The sequence below is a fragment of the Phaenicophaeus curvirostris genome, chromosome Z, assembly GCF_032191515.1.
Source record: "Phaenicophaeus curvirostris isolate KB17595 chromosome Z, BPBGC_Pcur_1.0, whole genome shotgun sequence".
Taxonomy (NCBI): Eukaryota; Metazoa; Chordata; class Aves; order Cuculiformes; family Cuculidae; genus Phaenicophaeus; species Phaenicophaeus curvirostris.
Genome location: NC_091431.1, coordinates 37,137,668 through 37,163,215, shown reverse-complemented (window position 1 = coordinate 37,163,215; position 25,548 = coordinate 37,137,668). Strand labels below are relative to the sequence as shown.

Sequence of the window (25,548 nt, the reverse complement as noted above, 5' to 3'; positions counted from 1 at the left end):
ATAGTTTTGCTGTAAGAGGTTTTGATAACTTGAAAGTTATTGTCTATGTATTAATGCCTGCCAAGGCATTGCCCTTTGCAACTTCAGCACACCCTAAGGGCAGAGCAAAGAGAATAAGGATCCTTGCGATGCCTGTGGTGTGTTAAAGTTTGACAGCCCTCAAATCCTAATCAAAATTAACTTCACCATCCAGTCAAAGGGATCAGGTACCATGCAAGATTTTCTCAGCTCCCACACAGAAAATAAAATGAGTATTTACTGAGGATGCAGTTCATTTATATAAGAGCCTGAATGTACATTATGCTCTTGCTAGACATGAATATTCTATGTTCTTTGTATCTTAGCAGTTATGAATTTGTCTGGCTGCTGCAGAGAGCATTGCTGATGCTCCTGCACCTCCTCTCCATTGAACCTGTTGCCACAGGCATATCCTAAGATCCATCTTTGGGGAGCACCTGCTGCTGTACCTCCCCCCCGACACCCCCGGCCCCTTGCCAGCACCACAAAACAAGGACACAAATGGCCAGCCTTCAGACGGAATGTTTAAGGCAAAGAAAGAATCACAGAATCACAGAATCACAGAATAACCAGGTTGGAAGAGACCCACCGGATCATCGAGTCCAACCGTTCCTATCAAACACTAAGCCATATCCCTCAGCACCTCGTCCACCCGTGCCTTAAACACCTCCAGGGAAGGTGAATCAACCACCTCCCTGGGCAGCCTGTTCCAGTGCCCAATGACCCTTTCTGTGAAAAATTTTTTCCTAACGTCCAGCCTAAACCTCCCCTGGCGGAGCTTGAGGCCATTCCCTCTTGTCCTGTCCCCTGTCACTTGGGAGAAGAGGCCAGCACCCTCCTCTCTACAACCTCCTTTCAGGTAGTTGTAGAAAGCAATGAGGTCACCCCTCAGCCTCCTCTTCTCCAGGCTAAACAACCCCAGCTCTCTCAGCCATTTCTTATAAGGCCTGCTCTCCAGCCCCCTCACCAGCTTTGTTGCTCTTCTCTGGACTCACTCCAGAGCCTCAACATCCTTCGTGTGGTGAGGGGCCCAGAACTGAACACAGGATTCGAGGAGCGGTCTCACCAGTGCCGAGTACAGAGGGAGAATAACCTCCCTGGACCTGCTGGTCATGCCATTTCTGATACAAGCCAAGATGCCATTGGCCTTCTTGGCCACCTGGGCACACTGCTGGCTCATATTCAGTCGGCTGTCAACCAACACCCCCAGGTCCCTCTCCTCCAGGCAGCTTTCTAGACAGACTTCTCCTAGTCTGTAGCACTGCTTAGGATTGTTGTGCCCCAAGTGCAGGACCCGGCATTTGGCCTTGTTAAACCTCATGCCATTGGACTCTGCCCAGCGGTCCAGCCTGTTCAGATCCCTTTGCAGAGCCTCCCTACCCTCCAGCAGATCGACACTTCCACCCAGCTTAGTGTCATCTGCAAACTTGCTAAGGGTGCACTCAATGCCTTCATCCAGGTCATTGATAAAGACATTGAACAGGGCTGGACCCAGCACTGAGCCCTGGGGAACCCCACTTGTAACTGGCCTCCAGCTGGATTTAACGCCATTTCCCACCACTCTCTGGGCCCGGCCATCCAACCAGTTTTCCACCCAGGAGAGTGTGCGCCTGTCCAGGCCAGAGGCTGACACTTTCTCAGGCAGAATGCTGTGAGAAACTGTGTCAAAGGCTTTACTGAAGTCCAGGAAAACCACATCCACAGCCTTTCCCTCATCCAGCAGCCGAGTCGCTTTGTCATAGAAGGCGATCAGGTTAGTCTGACAAGACCTGCCTTTTGTGAACCCATGTTGACTGGGCCTGATCACCCAGTTCTCTTGCATGTGCTTCATGATAGCACTCAAGATCAGCTGTTCCATGACTTTCCCTGGCACTGAGGTCAGACTGACAGGCCTGTAGTTTCCTGGGTCCTCCCTGCGGCCCTTTTTGTAGATGGGCACAACATCAGCCAGCCTCCAGTCCAGTGGGACTTCCCCAGTCTTCCAGGACTGTTGGAAGATGATGGAAAGGGGTTTGGCCAGCACATCCGCCAGCTCCTTCAGTACCCTAGGGTAGATCCCATCCGGCCCCATAGACTTGTGGCTGTCCAGTCGGGCTAACAAGGCTCTGACCACCTCCTCTTGGATCACGGGAGCCTCATTATGCTCTTCTTGGACTTAACAAATACTAATTAGATATGTTAAAAAGGGACAAAGTGATTAGATAATATAGGTGGGATACTATACTACCTGGCATGTTACAATAAATGTTAGAAGTAGACATTCCTCTGGCAGAAAGCAAAGATGCCTGTGTGCTACAGTATCTGAGGGCCATGCTGACAACCCATTGGGGGAACAATGCCTGAAAGATGCCTACACACACTGGTTCAATCAGAAGTTTCATAGATGAGTGGCTTTGTAGAACTCTTTTGTTCAATTAAGAAGATTCTTCCAGGTCTTACCAGCTGTAGAAAAAAGCTATCCTCTTACAGCCCATTTCTGCTAGAATGCATCTAGAATTCAAAAATTATCACCTGCCCTCTCACAGGATTTGCAAAACCCTTCATACATCAGCAACAGAAAGAGCAGGAGAAAGAGCCAAGAGAGAAAGGTTTGTCAGGAAGAAACAAGTATTTGTGTGACACTGTAGTGCTGTAGAAATTCTGAAGGAAGTTGTTATCTTCAAGCACACAGAGATGGGCATGATCTCCCCTGAGGCAAAATGCTGCAGATGTAGCACAGAAAAGCCAAGAAATGGAAGTGTGTTAATATGTTTCAAAGCAGTTTTAGGGCCCTGTACATTGTTAAGCAAATTCACAAACCCATACTAGTCAGTCTGTACATCAGAAATTAGCATCAAATTCATCTGAAAAGTACCTGTTTAGTAGTCTCACTCAGTTTAAACTTATGTATGTTTTAACAACTGAGATTGTTTCTGTTATTTCCTACCTTTCAAGAGTTTGCTTTTGTTAATTTGTAAATAAAATACAAATGAATGCACAGTTGTGACTCTGACTGCCTTGGTCATCTTTGGCAGACCATTTAAATTTTTGCTCCAGTTTTTGAATCCATAAATTAAAGACATTTATCTTTGAAGCATTGCTAAGCATATTGAAACAATTAATGACTTAATTTCTTAAATAAAGGAAAATTATCCAGCCTGTGAACTGCAAGTGCTCCATTATTCATAGTTGCCTAGTTCCCTAACTTTTGAAAAATCATCAGGTTTGCAATTAGTAAGTGCTTATGTCATGAAGACTGCCTTTTTCAGTGATCTGTTCAGCATAGATCATATATACAGTGAGTATAACTGATCTTTTTTTCTCTACAACTGTCTGTATTTCTGCAGTATGTACGTGTGTCATTTGACACAAAGCCTGACCTTCTTCTGCATCTGATGACCAAAGAGTGGCAGCTTGAGCTCCCCAAGCTTCTCATCTCTGTGCATGGGGGCCTTCAGAATTTTGAACTTCAGCCAAAACTCAAGCAAGTCTTTGGAAAAGGCCTCATTAAGGCTGCTATGACAACTGGAGCATGGATATTCACTGGAGGAGTAAACACAGGTAACAACATTGACATGATAGTACAGTGGCATCTAGATTTCATCACAGAAGAAAACCAGGACTGATGAGATTAAGAAGCCACTCAATGTTTTATTTTACTGATGTTGGCTGTATGTGGAGACAAGAAAATGCCTAGTTCTTACCAGCCTGGTAGCTACCAAGAAATTGAAGGTTTTCTAAAGCATGAAAAGCACACTAGGGAGTTGAAAATAAAACCTCTTGTGAGGCAATTATATTAGTGAAGGCTTTATAAGAACAACAGTAAGCTACGTGACGAGACTACTAATCAGAAACCAATGAAGTCAGACTCTTTTTACATAAAACAGAAAACATTTTCATCCAGAAAAGACCTCTATTTTATCTTATAACATGAACTGAGTATGAAAGGAAAGAAGATTCTGTCTTGTGGATGTGATGGAAAGCTTTATTGTGAACAAGTTTCACTTTTTCCTTTCTTGTAGAAAGCTTGACCTATTTTTTTTCTATTTTCCCTGCAGCAAAAGTGAAAACATTGCCATTTCTATTCAAAGTTAAAAACATCTGTAACATACCATATGGGTTTCCTAATGACCCAAGATAGCAGCTGCCCTGGCTCTGCTGGGAGACAGCATGTAGGTTTGGGGAATAAGCTGTAAAACATAGCTCCCCAGATAATAAAAGCTGGGCAATGTCTTCCCAATTACCCTTCCTGAAGGAGGCAGAAAGGAGAAGACAGTCAGGGAAAAGTCAGAGTTCTGCTAGAAAGTTTTTGCAGTCTGGACAGATTTTCTGCTTTGAATTTTTGGGTTGCGTGATCTTAGCTTAATTCATAGTTGATTTCAGGTACAGGAGATTTTTTATCTTTTCCACAGCAGCAAGGAAATCAGGCTCCAGGACTTGGAGGATTTATTAAGTTGTAGGTGGTTTTCTTTCATGGCTCATCCACAGTGCAGAAAAACTACAGCTAATAGCACATCTATTGTAATTCGAATCCAGTCATCTTGAAATTGTGGAATCTGAATAAAAAGCAAACACAGCAACTGAGTAACAGATAACATCCACAGCAACTCCACAGGTTTGCTGCAATGCAGCCACATTACAAAAATAGTTATTAATACACAGGCAAAAAAAATATTTTATGAAATGAAAGGAGGAATGATACCTATCCTCTGCAGAGAGATACCACTGGAACACTGACAAAGTTGGCCTAAAGCATACAAGGAGTGTTATCAGAAAGCCCTTGGGAGAGAACTGTGAGCAGTCATTCTCTCTGTACTAATTTCTGTTTTCTCACTGATCCCCAGGGGTGATTCTAATACTCTACTGGAAGCTGTCTCAGATGACTGAGTTTGTTTGGAAAGAATGGTAGAATAGCTCACCACAGAGCAGTATAAAGATGTTTTCATATTTCCATCCTTTATTCAGAAAGAAGGGAATATTTATGTGCAAACTCCGCTTTTGGAGGTAGGGGGTAGCAGAGGGGTTTTAACTCCTGATCGTCTTTCCATGCTTGGGAAGGATACAAATGCTTGTATGCATATACGTTTGTGAGCACAAGTGCAGATAAACAAGTTACGGTCAACTGTCAATGTTTCCATTCTTATTTCTACAGATGTGTATTTTTTTTCTTCGACTTCATTTAATATTTACTAGATCACATAAAAAGGGCATACAGATTTACTATAACAATAAACAATACAAATATATTCATAACTTTACTTGATTGTAATGTTATGCACAGGCTTTTCCTAAAAAAAAAGAATTTTATACTAAAACTTTGCCATAATAGACAAAAAGGACATAATTATGAATTTCTGGTTTATGCTGTTTCTTTCCCAGGAGTCATTCGGCATGTTGGAGATGCACTGAAAGATCATGCCTCGAAATCTCGAGGGAAGATCTGCACCATCGGTATAGCTCCCTGGGGGATTGTGGAAAATCAAGAGGACCTGATTGGCAAGGATGTAAGCCCTTTATGGACATATATCACTTCCATTTATCTTCCCTTTCTTTTCCATCCCTCACTTAACAATCCCTCACAGAATTAATGTCTGCAGCAAAAAAAAAAAAATCAATATATACACAGGTTTTCCATTATGGTTGATAGCAGTTTTGATATAGCAACCTTAAAAATTCCTGCACTATGCAATCTTTAAAAATAAATTATAAATATATTTCATTAAATGCTATTCTTGAAAATATATTAAAGTTTCATACATAGAACACTATGAACCCTGAGAAGTGCCCAAGGAAACAATGACTGAAAAGCTTGAAGTCTGATTTATTTTGAAACAGTACTATGATACATTGGTTAAATTAATAATTGCAGACTGTCTCCCTTATAAAATATTCCATCCTATAAATTTTTATTAGTACCATTGTGAAGAGTCTTATAAATGTATTGGACCTCAAAGACCTCAAAGTCACCTTCTGAAGGGCACATCACTCTTCTCTTTTAAACCTATACAGTTCACTCAGAAAAAATAACACCCTAATTTTAAATATGTGAATAATTTACTTACACTGGTTACTTACATGTGGCTTTTCTGAGCCTTTGTTTTATTCCTCACCTCTGGTTCATTCCCAAGCAACCTGCCACTGAGAATCAGTGGCTAATTTTAAGTGGAGAAGAAATGTAGTCTTCATTCGGCACAATGAACATTTTTCCTATCTACATTACTCTAAGCTGTTCTTCTCTGTATGTTCATCCATGAGCAAGCTGGGGAGAGAAAGAAAATTCAATTATCAGTTAGGTCAGAAAGATTAACAATTGCTATGAAGAAATTGATCCAACTGGAATTCATTTTGTTCACTATTAAAGTATAGCCATTAGGGGAAATTGTATTAGCACAGGGTTTTATCTCTAATATCGACAATGCTTGTATAATAGAGTTACCATTATATACAAGCATGCAGAATGGGACTCTGTAGCAGTAATTCTGAGTCGCTAATGGACTCCTCTGATAGGCAGTGCAAAAGGTGACAAGCAGAAATAGCTAATCACAAAGACAGAGTGTGTCTTATTAAAGAAGTGTAATATATACATCAATTTCAAAAAAGCAATCTTTACTGACTACACATGGAGTTCTGAAGCACTGCAGTAAGAAAGAAGTCAAGAAAAGACATCAGAGTAGTCATGCATTTTGCAACATTGTTGTTCCTCCCTTAGTTATTTTCACCTGTTGGAAAGCTATCTACCTCTGTTCTCAACTAGTCACCATCTGTTAAGAGGCTCTGAAACACTGTTTTACAGAAAGACTTGAAGAAAGAAGTTGGTTTCCCAGCTGTTCCAGCCAGCTGGAACAGCCTCCTTTGATTTCTGATTTCTTTAATAGACGTTTTCCTGTAAATATCCTTACAATTTAACAGGAAACCAAAAAGTTGTATGCTAATTCTTTTTATTAAAAAAAACCCCAAACTTTCTGGCAAATCGAAACAGGTCAATTCTTAGTCTGATCATCAGACAGAAAGGGACAGAAATTTAAAAAAACAGTAAAGAAAATAAGTTTGCATAAAGTCTCACATAAATGTAGTCACAATTATACCGTTAGGATTAAAATTACAGGGTAATCACCAAGGACAAAAATAGTTACAAAATATATCTGTGACAGACAAAATTGAAACTTTTCTTCCAAACCTCCTGTCCCCTAATATTTTCATAAAATGACTGATCAATGGCATGATGCAATGCTGAAGCTCTTCTGGTTTTATCTATCTCTAATGCACATGTAATGGTATTGCTTTATGCTTACCAATACTAAATTTTACAGTTGGACTCAAATTACCTTAAAGTTCTTTTCTAATCTAACCAATTCTGTGTTTTCTTCCATTTTATTGCTTTGTCAGGCTGTTTTATGAGGACTTTATTTAACTCTTCATGGTCCACTGAAATTTCTGTAAGCTTTTCACACTCTTATTAACCCCAAATCCTTTCACAAGTCTGTGGAACAGAACACAGCCCAGCTTGAGACAGGCCATCTATGTCACTAAATCTCCTTCGTAACTCTCAGTCTTTGCAAAAATTAACTTTTTCTTCTTAATGTTTCCCGTCTTTTCCTCTCAGCTTTTCACAGTCAGTAATCTCACAAAGCACTTTTCCTCTCATCCAATGTGTGCAGTTTCTTTAGAAATGTTTTATGAGGAAGGGTTTTGAAAATCGAAGTTTATTGACTGGCTCATTAGAAGAGAATGCTGTAAAATGAACCGAAAAGGGGAAATATGAATAGTACCATAAGCATGTAAAATGAATAATCATCAGGCAAGAAATAAAGGCCACAGAGGATTATGCAGGGCTGAAGAAAAGTCAACCAATAACAAAAAGCCTGTCAAACTCTGGCACCAATGTGGCTTTACACCTATATGCCCTATGTCTAGTTCAGTTATAATCACAACTGAAGAATTGTCGAAACATACCCTTCTAGCATAAGATAGGTACAGAAAATTGTCTTAGTCATGGGATTTGGGCAGAGGGACGGAGAGGGGGGGTTATTGCCATTGCATATGCCCTGCTGGATCTTGCCTCCCTGCGCTTCGTGAAAAGTCAGGCATGCTCAGCAGCGTTGTGCCTCTGCTGATGCCCCAGCCTTGTGTGGCCTGCATGGATCTTGAAGTCATAGCTGAGGAGTTTTGTTACATTTACCAACCCATCTACATCAGTCAGCTCTTGGGAATACCAAGGGCTTTCCTCATAGCCATAAAGACAAGTGGACAAGCTAAGCAAAATATTAGTGTTGTTTGCTAGTTGTTGTATCTCGATGTTTAAAGATCCTTAAAGAGACTTGTCTTACTCCAGTGCTCTAAAAGCAATATAGCAGAAAATAGCACCCCTCTTAAACACACTTTGATTCTAATTTAAAAACAAAGAGCATGAGGGAATGGTAGTTGACTTATTTTCAATTTTGTGATTGAAGAACTGAGAAAGTGAGGTGAATTGCTCAGTCTTGTAGAAAACTTGAATTATAAGCAAGTTTCTGCCTGCAGGCAAGAGCCATTCTTCCTTTTAAAGGAATGCACTTTGTGAGTCTTTGTAACATGCACGCTTTTCCTTTCAGAGTCTGTTTAGGCCTCATTTGGGTAATTCCTAGTCACCTCAGTAGGAACAGTGTTTGGATTACAAAGAGAACACTAGTTTTAATGCTTTACTTTTCCTCAATGAAGTCATTCAAGTAAGTTTCATTTTTAATACAAAGAAGTACTACTATTTGAGACTGAAGTCAAAACATACTTTTAGTGTGTGGCTCAGTGAAAAGGACATTTCCAACTTACTGTGATATGCCATTGATGAGTCAAGATGCTGTACTATATTACATTCCAACTTAAATAGTGTGTTTTTGTAGTAATTAATGTTTTGAGGAAGAAAAAACCCAAAACTTTTTCTTACTGAACCAATCAAAACTAAAACTTAGCTTCTGTGCTGCAAAACCTATGACAACACTCTTCTATGCCTGCTAAAAAAATCCTTCCATGCATGGATCCAGCAGGTTGTCACAAGGAGAAATTATCCTAAATTGTCTCCAAATTTCATGGGATTTATTTGTCTCTCTTAGAGTACTGTTATAGCTTTGACTTATAGTGTATTTCTCTCCCTATATTACTTCATTGATCTTTTGGTTATGATCAACAACTAGAGCATGGAAAACTGAAGCTCAGCAGAAATTTTGGAAAAAGTAAAATGCTTATTTTTAGCAAAGGCTTTAACCAGAAGCAATAGTGATCAGCTTTTTTCATTTAGTGCAGCAGAATACACAACTCAAAATATAAGCCTACTTTGTAGACTTGTGCATAAACAGATAAACATGCTACATAAAAGCAAAAGGTGTTACCAGAAAGAAAATTACTTTCTCATAGCAAATTTATATCTATATATTAAAGATGTCCTTATTGTAAAACATATAACATATATAATCTATAAATATATACTATATTGTTACAGATCATGTATGTTATGTATTTTGCATATATTATATATGTATACATATCAGTCCCTTTCAAGCACTCTATGTTCCAGAATAAATTATATCTTTTTACTTCCTAAAACTCGAATGCTGTAAGCACAATCATTGCCAGTTGTAGATGCTCGTTACAGACTTCACTAATAACAGATGGCTGTTCTTTTGTACTGCTCCAAATATTCAGAAAAAAAAATTTAATAAAACTCAAGAAATTGGTGTACTTGATAACTACTCTCCTATAGAAGTGAAATTGTAAAAATAAGGCACAAATGTTTTCCCTTTTATATAAAATTAAATTCATATTGGACTAAACACACGTTGAATCTGAACATCCTTAGATGTTTCTTTTGTTAAAAAAATAAAGCCTAGCTTTTTCACTCTGTTTCTAGGTAATGCTTCTTATTTATTAGACTGGAGTTTCAGAGTAACTAACTTTTCTGTTAGTGTAGTTACTGAATTTTATGACTATAATCCGAAGTAAGAAGTCACTGCAGAAATTACAGCCTTGTGCTATTTGCTCAATTACATCTTCAGCTTTTTTTCAGTATTGATTTGGGTGGTGGAATAGAGAGGAAGTTTACAAGCTGGCATCCAGAAGGCAGGGTCATAATGGAGATCTTAGAAATAATCCTGTCATCAAGCAGGTGCTATTTCTCAAAATCCCAGGACAATAAAAGACTAGAAAACTTCTTCAGGGAAGGTAGGCATCTTCCAATGTTGTACTGCATCATCAGGCAGTTATTAGTAGTTAACAATGCAATTATATCATAACTTAATGCTGTTTCAGAAAGATGAGTATTATGCTGGAATTCAGTAGCAGGACTGCACCCTTAGCAAGTTTGCGGACGACACTAAGCTGGGTGGAAGTGTCGATCTGCTGGAGGGTCGGGAGGCTCTGCAAAGGGATCTGAACAGGCTGGACCGCTGGGCAGAGTCCAATGGCATGAGGTTTAACAAGGCCAAATGCCGGGTCCTGCACTTGGGGCACAACAACCCTATGCAGTGCTACAGACTGGGAGAAGTCTGTCTAGAAAGCTGCCTGGAGGAGAGGGACCTGGGGGTGTTGGTTGACAGCCGACTGAATATGAGCCAGCAGTGTGCCCAGGTGGCCAAGAAGGCCAATGGCATCTTGGCTTGTATCAGAAACGGCGTGACCAGCAGGTCCAGGGAGGTTATCCTCCCTCTGTACTCGGCACTGGTGAGACCGCTCCTCGAATCCTGTGTTCAGTTCTGGGCCCCTCACCACAAGAAGGATGTTGAGGCTCTGGAGAGAGTCCAGAGAAGAGCAACAAAGCTAGTGAAAGGGCTGGAGAACAGGCCTTATGAGGAGCGGCTGAGAGAGCTGGGGTTGTTTAGCCTGGAGAAGAGGAGGCTGAGGGGTGACCTCGTTGCTCTCTACAACTACCTGAAAGGACGTTGTAGAGAGGAGGGTGCTGGCCTGTTCTCCCAAGTGACAGGGGACAGGACAAGAGGGAATGGCCTCAAGCTCTGCCAGGGGAGGTTTAGGCTAGACGTTAGGAAAAAATTTTTCACAGAAAGGGTCATTGGGCACTGGAACAGGCTGCCCAGGGAGGTGGTTGATTCACCTTCCCTGGAGGTGTTTAAGGCACGGGTGGACGAGGTGCTGAGGGACATGGTTTAGTGTTTGGTAGGAACGGTTGGACTCGGTGATCCGGTGGGTCTCTTCCAACCTGGTTATTCTGTGATTCTGTGATTCTGTGACTGACATACAGTCTCGGGAATCATTCATTCACTGAATACAGATGAGGCCAATGTCTAATTTCTGAGACAAATCAAGGAAATAAACAGGAGTTACAGAAACGTAATTAATGAGGAAAGCTTAAAGTTTAAAGTAACTGAAATTGTTTAGTATATATTACAGTTGAACTAACTGAGAAAGGCTTATTTTTGTCAACACACCAAGTCCTGCCCACTCCCATCAGTAGATCCTTTATTAGAAAGGACTGTACTCTGCCATTATCAAGTCCCTTACATTTCAGAGTACCACCTACCTCCCTGAGATTACTAAACGTTATCCAAACCAGAAAAAGTGTGCATTAAAGAATTAGCATTGCCTTAGAATTAGTGTCTCCATACCACTCATGTAGATGAAAAACAATCAGTGAAGCTTGATAGGTATGTAGCCAGAACTCACCACTTGAAACCACAGTCTTTAAAACACATTTCAGTGAGTCATGTCAGAAAAAACAGTGTTCATATTACCTGCTCTATCTGCATGTTCCAGGCAACACGTACATCACACTATCAAGATGGTCTACACGTTTCTTTTTCATTCTCTCACAGTAGGCCAAATAACAGTGTTAGCTTATAGCATGAGACTGCTTCCTTCTGTCTCTCATACTTCTTTGTTTTTACAGTGTCAGAAAGATTATGTTTTGCTTTAATTATTTTCTGCAGATTTCAGAATAATTACAAAGTTACAAATCACAGGCAACTTAATTAGTAAGTGTGTATTACTGCATTGTTGTTGGATCATTGCCAGTTTTCACTTGGTTTTGGTACATATCCTTCCAGAAAGGAGGAAGAGAGTAAGTTGAGAATGTGTTGAATTGCTGGAAGGAAGAAAGATTATAAATAACTGTAAAAAGTTAGTTCACAAGTTTGTTTCACTGTAACTTTTATCCTGTGTCAAAGTACCAGAGTCCCCTTATAGGTCAAGGCAGGATATAATTAGTGTAGGAAATGCCTAAAGGGAAGAGATTCAGTCCTTTCATTGCAAACTACAAGGTGGGAAGCGTGCCTGATGTGAAGCTGGGGACTGGCATGTTGGTAGCATGTCCAGAGCACCTAGACTGCTCGGACTCATGCACTGGATCACATGACACATATATGTTCATTGTCCGTGATGAATTGTCCTGAGTGATCTTTTAAGTGCTGTCCCCTGTGCTGAGCGGCATGTTCCTACAAGGAATGTAGCCAGGGTACAACAGTGCTTTTGAATCAAACTTGCTGCCACCTCAAGGTGCAAAAGCAACCACTGAGTAGCCCAGCTCCTCACCTATTGACAGAGTGCCCTCAGCCCATGCAGTTCATGTGTACTGCATCTCAGCATGGCTGCTGTCACATTCATTAGCTTATATTTAGAGGGGCTGTCTTGAGCATAAATGCTTCCTATCAGCTCTGCAGAGGAAGATGCCAGGGGACTTTATTCCCTCTTCTCAATACAGAAAGAGGATGAGAAGGCATTAAATTCAAAGTTTTCCTAAGCTTTTAAATTACCTATGAAATGTAAAGGACTGAAAAGACCAAAGGAATGGGAACTGCAAGGGTGAGAAATTGAAAATCTGCTGAGCATTGTGGAAAGGATATTCACCTCCAGGAAACAGGCTCAAAGCTTGGGATTTTCTTACCTTCCTGAAGATTTTGCTTCTGCTTTCATCAGGAACAGAGTCTGACAATGTGGTCTGGGAAATTTATTATTAAAAAAAAAGCTATTTCAGTTGTTCAACTGTGCATGCTATGAACAGTTCAATTGAAAATAATTGTATTCTCATTTTCACATCTATAAAATTTATTAATAATAAGATTCGCCTTGTAGCTAAACATCAGACACAGAACAGAAGTGTAGCTTTCTAATCTGACCTGCAGCAGCATTACTAAGTCAATATGTGGAACCTTTGGTGCCACAGCTTATTAGAACTGCAGATCAAGCTGTCACCAGTATAAAGATTTGAGCTGTGGCACATGAGGACAAACCACAAGCTGTCAGTAGAATTGCATGCATAGTAGTTTGTAGTCATACAAAGAATAGGCAACTGAAGGCATTCTTCTTGATCAGATCTTGCTAGCCAGTGCCTTGTTTACGTTGAGAGATGGGGTAGGTATCAGTTTAAAAATCTAAAAGTCTGTAACTGTCTTAGTTAGATTTTATTTCACAGAATCACTAGGTTGGAAAAGACCCACAGGATCATCGAGTCCAACCATTCCTATCAACCACTAAACCATTCCCCTCAGCACCTCATCCACCGCTCTTTTAAATACCTCCAGGGATGGTGATTCAACCACCTCCCTGGGCAGACTGTTCCAGTGCCCAATGACCCTTTCCGTGAAAAATTTTTTTCTTATGTCCAGCCTGAACCTCCCCTGGTGGAGCTTGAGGACATTCCCCCTTGTTCTGTCACCTATCACCTGGGAGAAGAGGCCAGCTTCCTTCCCTCTACAACCTCTTTGAACCTGCTGGTTATGCCATTTCTGATACAAGCCAAGATGCCATTGGCCTTCTTGGCCACCTGGGCACACTGCTGGCTCATGTTCAGTCGGCTGTCAACCAACACCCCCTGGTTCTTCTCCTCCGGGCAGCTTTCTAGCCATTCTTCTCCTAGTCTGTAGCACTGCACAGGTTTGTTGTGCCCCAAGTGCAGGACCCAGCATTTGGCCTTGTTAAACCTCATGCCATTGGACTCTGCCCAGCGGTCCAGCCTGTCCAGATCCCTTTGCAGAGCCTCCCTACCCTCCAGCAGATCGACACTTCCACCCAGCTTTGTGTCATCCGAACTCAATGCCTTCATCCAGGTCATTGATGAAGACATTGAACAGAGCTGGACCCAGCACTGAGCCCTGGGGGACACCACTTGTAATTGGCCTCCAGCTGGAGTTAACTCCATTTAAAATCAGTGTTTACAAGAGGTGGCCACTTTGGTTTGAGTTCTAAGGTTATTTTTACTTTACACGTAGAAGATAGCAGTGCTCAAGTAAAATACTTCAAGCAATTTTGATAATTTTTTTTTCTTTTATATAACTTTATCAGTTTGTTTCATGTAGTTGCTTTAATTTGGAGAGTCTTTTCTGTTTAGTACTTTTTTTTTCTCTTTCTCTAAAACGCAGGTGGTTCGACCATACCAGACAATGTCCAATCCTATGAGTAAGTTGACGGTGCTCAACAGTATGCATTCTCATTTTATTTTGGCTGACAATGGCACTACTGGTAAATATGGAGCAGAGGTGAAACTCCGTAGACAGCTGGAAAAGCACATTTCACTTCAGAAGATAAATACAAGTGAGTAACATTTTGCTTGTATTCTTTTATAATTGCAATTATGTGAAAGATACTATGAGTTATATAGGCAATAGGGTCTGTATATTTTGGGGAGTAGTTCTGCTGCCTAAGATGGTGAGCTTGTGGTTGCAGGAGAAATGAGACAGCAACTCAAGAAGTCCCAGAACCATTGTTATTTAAATGCAGAGAGAGTATCCCATAGAAAATTACTGTATGTTTGCACTATGTTCATTAGTTTTTCCTAGGGAGCTCCCATTAGCCTCAGCCAGAGGCAGAATATGAGTTTAGATGGCCTTTTCACCTTATCTTTTGCAGTCATGATACATTCCATAAAATGATCAGATTAAAGCCCCAGTTTTTTCTCAAAGTTACAATTTTTTTAATAATCACGCATCACTTTCTTACATAAAATTAAAAGTAAATATTCACCTTGGTAAGCACTTCTGCTTGGATAAAATAAAAAGCTATATCTCAATGCTAGTAATATTATTACTTATGTAGTGTACAGATGCTTGATTTAGATGGGGAATGAATTTCTGTGTAGATATTTTGGGATTTGGTGAGTTTTTTTGCTTTTGTTTACAGTCACTAGAAATTGAACCTAGGCTGTACATACAGAAGATATGTTCCTTTGAATGTTAGCCATGCAGGAATATTTTTAGTCTCACAAACAAACATCAGTGTTGTACCTGCATAAGGTACCTTTAGGAATAAAAGCAGAACTAATTTCAAAAGAGACCAGATGCATAGCCTTTCTGCTGATTACTTTGTGTAAACACGCAATTTTGAGGCCAGGAACAGTGGTAGTTTTTGTCATATATGCACTTGAAACTGGAGTGAGACTAGGTAACACATTTAGGTTCTTGGACATCTGATGATAACGAATTACAAGCAGTCCTAATGAGGTGAACATAAAATAGCATGTTGGTTGTACTTGATAAACCTTTCTGTATGATGAGTACAGTCTTTGCTTATATTAAAATGATGTACTACTTGCACCTTTCAACACCACTGCATGAACTACATACACTACAAGCTTATTGTTTTTATGGTATCAGAATATGTATTGCTTTTTCTCAGAGAGCATTGTGTAGTCAAATGTCTGTACATCCTAAGTGGTGGGCCTATGTCTATGCATTTCCTTAACAGGTAGAGATAGTATGATCTAATCCTAGGCTAACCATCAATAAAAGTTCACATTTGGAAATGGCATATATGGTGTAATCAAACTACATAAAAATATACCATAAATAATTATTTTGAGTAGATATGTAAGAAAAATGGGGGCTTTTTCAGTTTACAGCACAACATTTTGTTTGGGAAATCATTATGTTAAAAAATAAATCTCTTTAAAGAGATTGATCTTAATTCAGGTTTGGACAAGAAAAGGATGAATGTCCAAACTTTGGTGGTGCCAGTCAAGTGCTTACCTGACCTCTTCAAACACCTGAAAAAAATGAAGGACCCTTCCCTTCCCTTCCCTTCCCTTCCCTTCCCTTCCCTTCCCTTCCCTTCCCTTCCCTTCCCTTCCCTTCCCTTCCCTTCCCTTCCCTTCCCTTCCCTTCCCTTCCCTTCCCTTCCCTTCCCTTCCCTTCCCTTCCCTTCCCTTCCCTTCCCTTCCCTTCCCTTCCCTTCCCTTCCCTTCCCTTCCCTTCCCTTCCCTTCCCTTCCCTTCCCTTCCCTTCCCTTCCCTTCCCTTCCCTTCCCTTCCCTTCCCTTCCCTTCCCTTCCCTTCCCTTCCCTTCCCTTCCCTTCCCTTCCCTTCCCTTCCCTTCCCTTCCCTTCCCTTCCCTTCCCTTCCCTTCCCTTCCCTTTTCTCTGTGACAGAGTCTATGATTTAACCTCTCCCTCCCAAATGTCTCTTTTTTATATAAACACAACTACTTGGGGCTCACAACACTTCTTCAAAACAGGAATGAGTGACAACTGTTAAGAAGGAAGATTGCTGGTAAGATTAGTCCAGTGGCATTCAAAATGGTTTTGCCACGTTGTTTTCCTTCATTTTAGAAGATGGTGACTGAGTTCTGCCCAGCCTCTAATTAATAGAAAGGTGACCATATAGATGAGACAAGGACCACCTGTCGTGTTGGGTCAGCCAAACAGATTACCACTTTCTGATGTCTCTCCTTACCTTCCTTCATAACAGAGCAATGAAGATCCGCAGCCCTGTGCATGCAGGGGCACTGCTGCAAAGGGACTTTCATCCAAACAGGAATGTGTACAGACATAGGTGTGTGTCCTGACTTACCATTGTCCACTGGTAAATTTGGAGTAGAAAAGAACATTGACAGCATCAAACTTTTGTTTGCTGGAGAGTCAGGAAAAGGTACAAGTTTCAGTTAATCAGCAAAAAAAAAGAGCAGAGGGCTAGAAAAGAGAACAGATTTAGGAACTAATAAACAGTTGGTAACTTCTTATTTCTCAGCCCGTCCCTGGACAATAGTACTGAAAGAAGATTTTATTCTTATTTTTAAGCCTACTTGACTTTTACATGCTTGATGTGTCATTTCTTCTTATTCACTTTCCTTTGCTTCAACTGTATCTTTCTTCAGTGCAGTGATAGCTCTACTGGATGTTTGGGATCACGTCCTGTTTACGTAGAGAAACTTCAAGCTTGTGTTCACCTCTTAAATATATGGAAAACAGATTTTCCTTCAAATAGATTAGGACAGGGGCAGTCTCTTCTATAAAATTTAAAATTGAATTGGTCATCAAGTGTGCAAGGTAATTCTGAAAGACTCAGTTGGTTTTGATCCTAAATGACATTGCTCTCAGTCATTCAGCAGTATCTGATTTCCTGAATTAGTTTACTATTAAGTAATAATAATCCAAAGCTTGCCTTGTGCTGCCTGTGAATGCTTGGTAAAAGATTTTCCTGAATGCTCTGTTTCCACTTTACCTTTTTAGCTTTTAGCAGTTCCATAGCTCTTGTTTTGTCCACGGCAAATATTCAGGAACTTAAAGATACTTTCGAAGCAAGCAGAGGATATGCTTGTGTTTGGGGGTCAGTCTGAGTCTGCAGACTTAGGACAGAGTCACTCAGTTGTGCATTTAAATACAGATCAGTTCGATGCTGCAGTACTCAGGGCAGCTCTTTCTTATTTTCACAAGTAAAGACTATTTTAACACAGCTTGGCAACCATCTCTGGCAGTAAGCCACAAGTTGTTTCAAACTCATGAACAAAGTGCATCATTTTGTAGCAAGAAATGTTGAAACTAAGATGAAGTTTTCTAAAACTGCTTGAAGATCAAAAGAAAATATTGAAGGTGATCTGGTCAGAAATGTTTCTGATTTCCAATTCACACAAAACATTTGAGTCCTGGAGTTTTGCAGGAATTTAAAGGCAGGGAGATCACCTTAAGATATGCTCTGGAAGGAGGTGTTCAAGGCCGGATGAGATGAAGCTTTGAGCAACCTGATCTGGTGGGAAGTGTCCCTCCCCATGTCATAGGGGGTGGAACTAGGTGATCTTTAAGGCTCCATCCAACCCAAACCATTCTATGATTCTATGATTCTGTGAAGGAAAAATAGCTTTGTGACTATCTCTGCCATATAGTTCATTTGTACAGCACTATATGGATAATTTGACAGCTCATGTGAAAGATTTTGCATTAAAACTCCACATTTTAGTTCCATCTGTTCCAAAAATACAGAGATTTGAAATGCAATAAAATGTCCAAGTTTAAAAGGTGTGATTTTTCAGATACAGTAAGTGGACTGCAGCTGTGTTTGGCTGTGATGCTATGGTGTACTGTGTCTTGGCATGCAGGGAACTACAACATGTCAGGATGATTTAATTCACTGCTGCCACTTTAATGATTTCTGATTTGCTGCTTCTGGAAGTGCTTGTAATGCTAAACTGTGTCTCACTGCCTTGAACACAAGAAGCTTCACAGCTGTTTTAGAATGATAGCTTTCATATGGGCTGGAACAGACCTCTGAAGGTCCCTAGTCTGAGTCTTCTCTCAAAGTGGGCTGTTGTATGGAATCTTTTCCCACCCCACCATCAATGTCTGATCTGGAGGCCCAAACTGCTGTTTGTGGCCATTTTTGCTTCATTGGGTCTGACTCTGGCAAGAAGAGTGTGGCTCTAACACCTTTCTAATCTCCTCCCCCCTCCCCATACTTGTAGCCAGGTATTAGATTACTTTTTAGACATCTTTTCAAAAGACCCCTGCTGTCTCAAACATACACTCTATGCCACTGTACAGCTTAGAAGCTTTTCCCTGGATGCTCACCAGTTTCTCCCCATCCTTCTTGAATTGGACAGCGCAAACCTATATCCAGTACTTCATTTGTACAGCATTGCATGAATGATTTCACAGCTCATGTGAAGACTTTTACATTGAAATGTGGAGTTAAAACAATTAATGATGAACAGAGTGGGGATGGGATAAGAAAATAGTTGACACACTTCGCTAATGTAGCACGAGTGAATGTTTTGCCTTATGTTCACTGAGAGTATGCTGTTGGAAGACATTCAGATTAGCATCCACTGTAACCCACATCCATGATATAAGTATGTATTTGTCCAGTTAGAACAAAAGCTGCCCTTTTACTCTGAACAGTCAAGTGACTTGCCTTGGATTTTTCAAGTTTGGAATTCATTTTCCCAAAAATCACACAAGTCCTTATTATATTTAAGCCATGAAATAAATGTCAGTTTAAAAAAATGTGATCTAATTTTCCATCTTTATAAGGATAAATGAAAGGCCTTAGGCATTCATCCTCAAAAGATAGTCTGTCGTGATGTTGTAGACCTAGCATTTAATTATTCTTTTTCTAAAACTCCTGTGCATCCCTTAAGCTCCTCTCATCTACAGCATTACTGATTAAAGTCATTCTAAAGTCTTATGTTTCAACACTCAGTTTTATTCAGAAGGAATAAGGAACAACATATCTTCTTAAAATGTTGAGTTTCTTTTCTTTTCTAGAATGCCTTCTACAATACATCTCCTCCTTCCCCTAACGCTTGGGAAGTCTTCCACACATTAGAGATTTTTCATTCCCTTTGCTGCTGCTTTTTCCCAAATATTGTATATGTACACATTCTTTCCAATGGGTCACAATGGTGCAAATAGATGTTTCGGAAGAAACTGATTAAAGTAAAAGAGGTAGAATAATTTTGCCAGAAAACTGGTATCGGATTAGAAATCAATGAGTATCTTATGATCCTTCACATCTTATGGCAAGATGCAAAAGTGCAACTAGTCCTTTTCTTTCTTTTCCTAGGAAAATACTAGTGGCCAGTACAGAAAGATAATTTAATGTATCCCAAAGAGATGGTGTAATCTATAAAAAGAGAAAGGAAGTAAATAAAACATCTAATTACTAAATATAGTCTGTTGCAGTAATGCAATGATGACATTCATAGCTACTAACAAGGCATTTCTGTGAAGTCTGCTGGAATGGCCCCTCATTTGATAAACTGTACGTTGTTAACCACTTCTGCAGAGCAGTGCTGAGTAATGCAATAGATACATCAGTCTTGCCTCCAACCAGAAACACAAAAGACATCTGTCTACAAATGTGCATTGGAAGTTAGCAATCATAAAACATTCATTTCTACCACTGCACAGATGGTTAGATTAGAATAATTGCGAATGTAGAAACTCAGCTAATAGGTCTGATCTGAGGACTGTTAATCACTTTCCAGCAGTCACTCCAGTAGGTTGACATGCTGTGGGTTTCACCCATTTTGTGATTAGGCAGAACAATGTTTTCCCATTAACTAGTGTGGTCTAGAATTGCTTCATATTACATAAAAGTACCATTCACCACTACTTACAGAATCTTCAAAAATCCTTCCTAAAGTTTCCCCCTTCTGGCTCTGCATAATGTTTGCATTTTTATAATATGTACCTCATTCCTCCTGTTTGCATTAAGGCCTTCAGTTCATGTGGTATAGTTGTTGCTGTTAATTGTTCCTACTAACTGAAATATTCTCAAAACTTTGAAGAGCTTGCAGCATGATTGCCCAGCACTTCCATCACAAATGCATACTTTCCTTTATATCCTTCATATGAATGCTTTTACTGGAGCAGTGGAGAAAGACAGCACAAATTATTTATATACGTGAGATGATTGCACATAGACTATATAGAAGTTTTTAATTTGAATGAAAGAAGTCATGAATTCATTAGGAATGTTCCAAGTTCTTCTTCAGAAGAACATGTATTATTAGTCAGCATGTATCGGAGATAATAAATAGTGGTCCATTGTTGGACATGATATATATGTAGACAAACTAAATATATATATATAGTTAAAGTATTGTACAGTCGAATTTTAAAGTGGGGTAAGCAACAATTCTTAGCCAGCTTGCAGTGAGAAAGTATGTGACTTTTTGGACTTAACTAGGCAGATAAGAGGCAGAGAATCAGATAAAAGAGTAGAAAAGCAATTGGAACTGCCTGTTATTTACAAGACCTTGAAGAAGAGCTCAGGGAGCATGCACAGCCAGGAAAGGTGTTGGAACTGCTGTTAGCATGGGACAAAAGGCAAGTTGGCACTCAGCCTGCTTCTGCGCTGGCCACGCAAGGGGCAGGTGATGCTGCGAACCCTTTTTACAGTCCCCAAGAGGAGGATAAAAGAAGCTGGGCTGAACAGGTCAGGTCAAGAAGGAATACATGCACATCTTGTTACCCAGGGGACTTTCCTGAGGAGAGGGGAAGACAGTTTTTTAACTGTGAAAAATAGATCACCTCACCAAATCCTTAGGCTGTATAGGTCCACCTTGTGATATTCTTACTCTTCTTTAGATTAGTACATTGGTAGAAGAATTGTCCTGTAGACTATATTGCTATTCACTATCAATCTGCAATTGTTATTATTTTGAACATGCAGTTTGTTGCTGAAGATTTGCTCTATGCTGTTTGAGAACAGACAGACCACAAGAATTGTTACCTGTATATTTGTATTTTGTCTTCTTTACAGAGCTGGTGAATATAGTTGAGTTTTTGATAGGCCTGTGAGAAAAAGTTACCTCTGAGTAAAGAACTGATGGATGAAGTTGAGTGATTTGTTTGGGTAGAGAAGGCAATTTGGACAGGGTAATAAGTCAACAATATCTGTTCATGTGACCCGTGGACTTCCCTTTGTCATCCTATGCCTGAGAATATATGAAGGGGGCTGGGAAGGCAAAGGGACGTTCAACTGTCATCACCGGCATCTTCTCTGGCCATTGCACCACCATCAACTGCATTGGAATTCTCATTTATTTCAGATTTTTCCTTCATATTCCATGCAGCTCTAGATACATTTTCATAACTACATAGCTGGGAAGATGTAGTTGCAGACTTTTTTCTAGGAGAGGAAGCCTGCTGCAAGTTTAACCTATGTGAAATCTGAGCAAAACTCAGAACTGTTTAAACCTTAATTTATTTCAGATTTTCTTAGAGATCAGAAGCTTCTGCTTTTTTCATCAAAATCATCATGGTGTTGGTAGGTGAGCCAATGAGCTCTAAGAACAGGAAAACCAGTTAGGTTCTGTAAATTATTAGGACAGATAGGATAAGTGTTGACTGAAATCCATGAAGCTTCCTCTGTGTGTATCTTTGAACCTGAATTGCCAGCTTTGAACAGTATAGTGCCATCCTGTGAAAGGCAACCAAGTGGGTTATTATGGCCTGCGAGGGTCACAGATCCCAGGGTTTAGTCTTGCATGGAATTGTCTTACATCTTGCTTGTTCTGAGGACTCTCTATATTTTATCCTTTTGCAAAGACAAGTATGAAAATAAAAAGAAGATATCACAGATATTTCATCAGGATTTCTTGTTACCATACCCAATGTCCTTTGGAAAAGTTTTTAAGATTAGTCCAATATTAAATGAAGATAAGGTCCAGGTGTCAGGTCCACTGATTTGTCTGTCAATGCCACTTCTGTTAGGACAGCAGATATATTATTAGCCAGATTTAGACAGGTGATGAAGTAGCACTGAGCAAATAAAAATGAGAGTGAAAGCACTGAGGTGAGGCAGAAGAGAAAGGAAAACAGGCTGGGACAAATGAAAAGTGATCATACTCTTAGTAAAGTGAATAATTAAAAACAGAGGAGATAAAAGAGGGTTATCGATTAGACACAAGGAGACAGAGAAGAAGTGAAAGTGTGTTTGGGTTACAAAAAAAGGAAATTAGAAAGATAAGAACGTAGAATGGAATTGACCGTAACAAGGGGAACAGAAGAATGAATGGAAACCACAAAGGAAACAATGAAACTGAACAAAATAAAACTTAAAATAATACTTTTAAAATATGGTTTTGAAGCATGAAAAAGAGAAAGGAAATTATATCAGATGAGATTCAATGAGCCTACAGGAGAAGAAAAACCAAAAGCAAAAAATAAATTGAAAAGCAAACATAAGTCCAGTGGTTGTCATCTTTCCTTTTTTAGTAGTAGCTCTGTGTCATTCTGTCACACATAATCCTTTAGTTCTGTGAATTTGAGAAAAACAGCAAATACCTTTAGAAATTCTTGTGCTGACTTACCATATCACGTTGATTTTTCTAGGCATGTATTGAGCCTCCAAACAAGTGAAAGTTCCACTTAACTTATGAAAACAGAAAACTGTTAAAGTTGTTCAGAAGAGGGTAAAAGGAGTTTGGGTTCCCTTTTCTCTGCTTTTATTACTAAACAGCCAGTTAAAAGAAATATCTGTCTCACCTTTGCTATATCTGAATAAGTAGTAACTGTTTCTGTTCTGGGGAAGATACTGAAAGTAAGGGGTGTGGAAAAGTGAGACCTGACTGTAAGTGCAGTTACGTGAAATTAAGTTTGAGCTGGTTGTGGCATCTGGGGGATGTTCCTCTCTCTGGGTAATAAGACCCAGCATCCCTCTCCATCATCCTATGAAAGCAAGCTGCATTTCCTTTTTTCCAGTCATGTTAATTTAGTAGTTAACAATGTACTTGTTCTGGTGGTAAGCATACTGTGGCTGTAATTTACAGAGCCAGGGGATGCAGATATGTTGTATATGCAGGTGGTCTTATCTATTTGCTGTTGATATATACTTACATTTTAGCCAAAATTGCTTCTTGTACGTCAGGATTTTTTTTCCAAAAGGACCTGAAGGTTGAAAACAGTAGCCTGAAATAAACCAAGCTGCAGGGTTATTTCATTGTGCCCTAATCTGAATTATTTTAGGATGTTCTTTGTTACAATTTAGCCTTTCAGAGGCAATTGGGAGCTTAGTCAGTACCACACAGGTATCCAGAAGAGAAGCAGACATATTTACTTGTCTTTTAAACTTTTAAAGACTGTTGTAAATCCAATGCTATTTAAGTAGCTCTTACTCTGTAGTTAGAAACGCCCCGTTAACAGAAAAAGAGCAATGTCTTTTGACACTGTAACTGAAAGGCAAATTGAGAAATTGAGAACTAGTTTCCTCAAACATTTAAGCTCACAGTGGGTGGACTTTTACTTATTAAAATCCCAGTGCATATTTAATTGTTTATCCATTCTGTATTAAGTACCTCTCACTAGGGTATTCAGTTGCTACAATTGCTACAAGCACTTGAACCAAAGTACTTCTGAAAACCACAGGTTTTATGTGATGAGTTGCTTTCAGCCTTTGCTTTGCACACTGCTGCATATTCTGCTAGACCCATGAAATATAGCAATGGCCTGGAAGTTGGACTTTTAAGACAGACTTCTTGAGCTAAAGACTTCCTTTGGTTTTCAAGTTCCCATAATCCGCAAGTTCCCTTAACCCCCAAGTTCCCATAATCCCTAAGTTCCAACCTGAGCTTCAAGACACTGTAAGCCTCAAAGTCTGACAAAGCACTCAGAAACACTATTTTGGCCTGCTTCAAATATGAATTATTAGTGCTTATTAGTTGATTTCCACTCAAAAATTATAGTTCATCTCACATATTTAGGTTAAAACTAAAATGAGATTTGATCAAAATGTAGTTCAAAACTGTCATCAAAGACCCTATAGGCACATGAATGTTTTGATGAGCTTCACAACTTTATCAGTCTCCCTTTGATAGTTAAATGGGTCTTTCCACTAAAGGACACTGATAAACAATCCTTGTATTAAAAGTCCTGAACTGTAACCTTGTCTGTTTAATAAATTGCCTGTACCTGGGAAACAAATCATCTATTTTATGCAATTAAGGATTTGTTACATAGTCACTAGCTTTAGGATTAGTGGCCCAGACATCCAGGCTGATTTTGGTGTTTTCATTCCTAGTTAGAATCACGTGTAGATTTGCAATCTCATGAAATTTATTCATTTTTCACTTTGATTTACTACATATTCATCCACATGACTTTCAAATGCAGCCCAGTTTTGTTTCAGTTGTCGCACATGCAATATATTTGTAGCAATCAAAGTAAGCCAAACCAAGATGTACTGGTTAGAATTTACCAAATCAAAGTGACTATCAAGATATTTATTGGTAACAGATTTGTAGTAAATGTGTTGAGAGTGCATTAGTGTTAAAGTTAAATAAACCTCTGCACCCAATTTTTGCTTCAAGGCCAAGTTGCTATAAACTTATATTTATGAAGTCTTTTACCATTTTAAAAAACGTGGTTTTATGAAGTTTCTGGTTTTGTCATCATATCATACCGTTCTGTGTGAATATTTATGAGGGATATTATGTGTGTAAGGGAAGGGATGATTACTTTCAGCATGCTATAAGAAAATAAATTCCTACTTCTTATACCTTGCTGGCACTTTGCCTTTACATTTATTGTTACAGTTGACTAATGCTTAAGCCAACTATCCACCATAGTCAGGGACCTTCAGTGACAGATTAGGCTGCAGCCAAGGGTGGGATTGGGTCATACCTCAGAGCAACACAAGTACTTGCTGTCTAGCAAGAGTAGCAGTTTGTCAAGGAAGAAAGAAGTACCAGCTCAGGGCTTAGGGAGTTCTTAACTCCAGAGGTATGGACAGCACAAAGTTCCTGAAGCCATGTGTGCGAAGGAAGCTGTGTTCCAAATTAACAGGTATGTAGTTTAGAGAGCAAAGATTGGAGATAATATTTTCTTAGTATCTTTGGGAGAACTTGGAGATTCATTCTGTGTAATAAA

At 39.6% G+C, this 25,548-nt stretch overlaps 1 protein-coding gene across 8 annotated transcripts in view; it reads left to right on the top strand.

Moving 5' to 3' along the window:
• TRPM3 (transient receptor potential cation channel subfamily M member 3) overlaps positions 1 to 25,548 on the top strand; it is a 271,182-nt gene that overhangs the window by 139,104 nt on the left and 106,530 nt on the right. For all 8 annotated transcript variants that reach the window (XM_069880809.1, XM_069880805.1, XM_069880807.1 and 5 more), the window contains 3 exons: positions 3,345 to 3,558; positions 5,377 to 5,501; positions 14,334 to 14,505. In XM_069880809.1, coding sequence (XP_069736910.1) covers positions 3,345 to 3,558; positions 5,377 to 5,501; positions 14,334 to 14,505 — 511 coding nt within the window. The remainder of the gene's footprint in view (positions 1 to 3,344; positions 3,559 to 5,376; positions 5,502 to 14,333; positions 14,506 to 25,548) is intronic.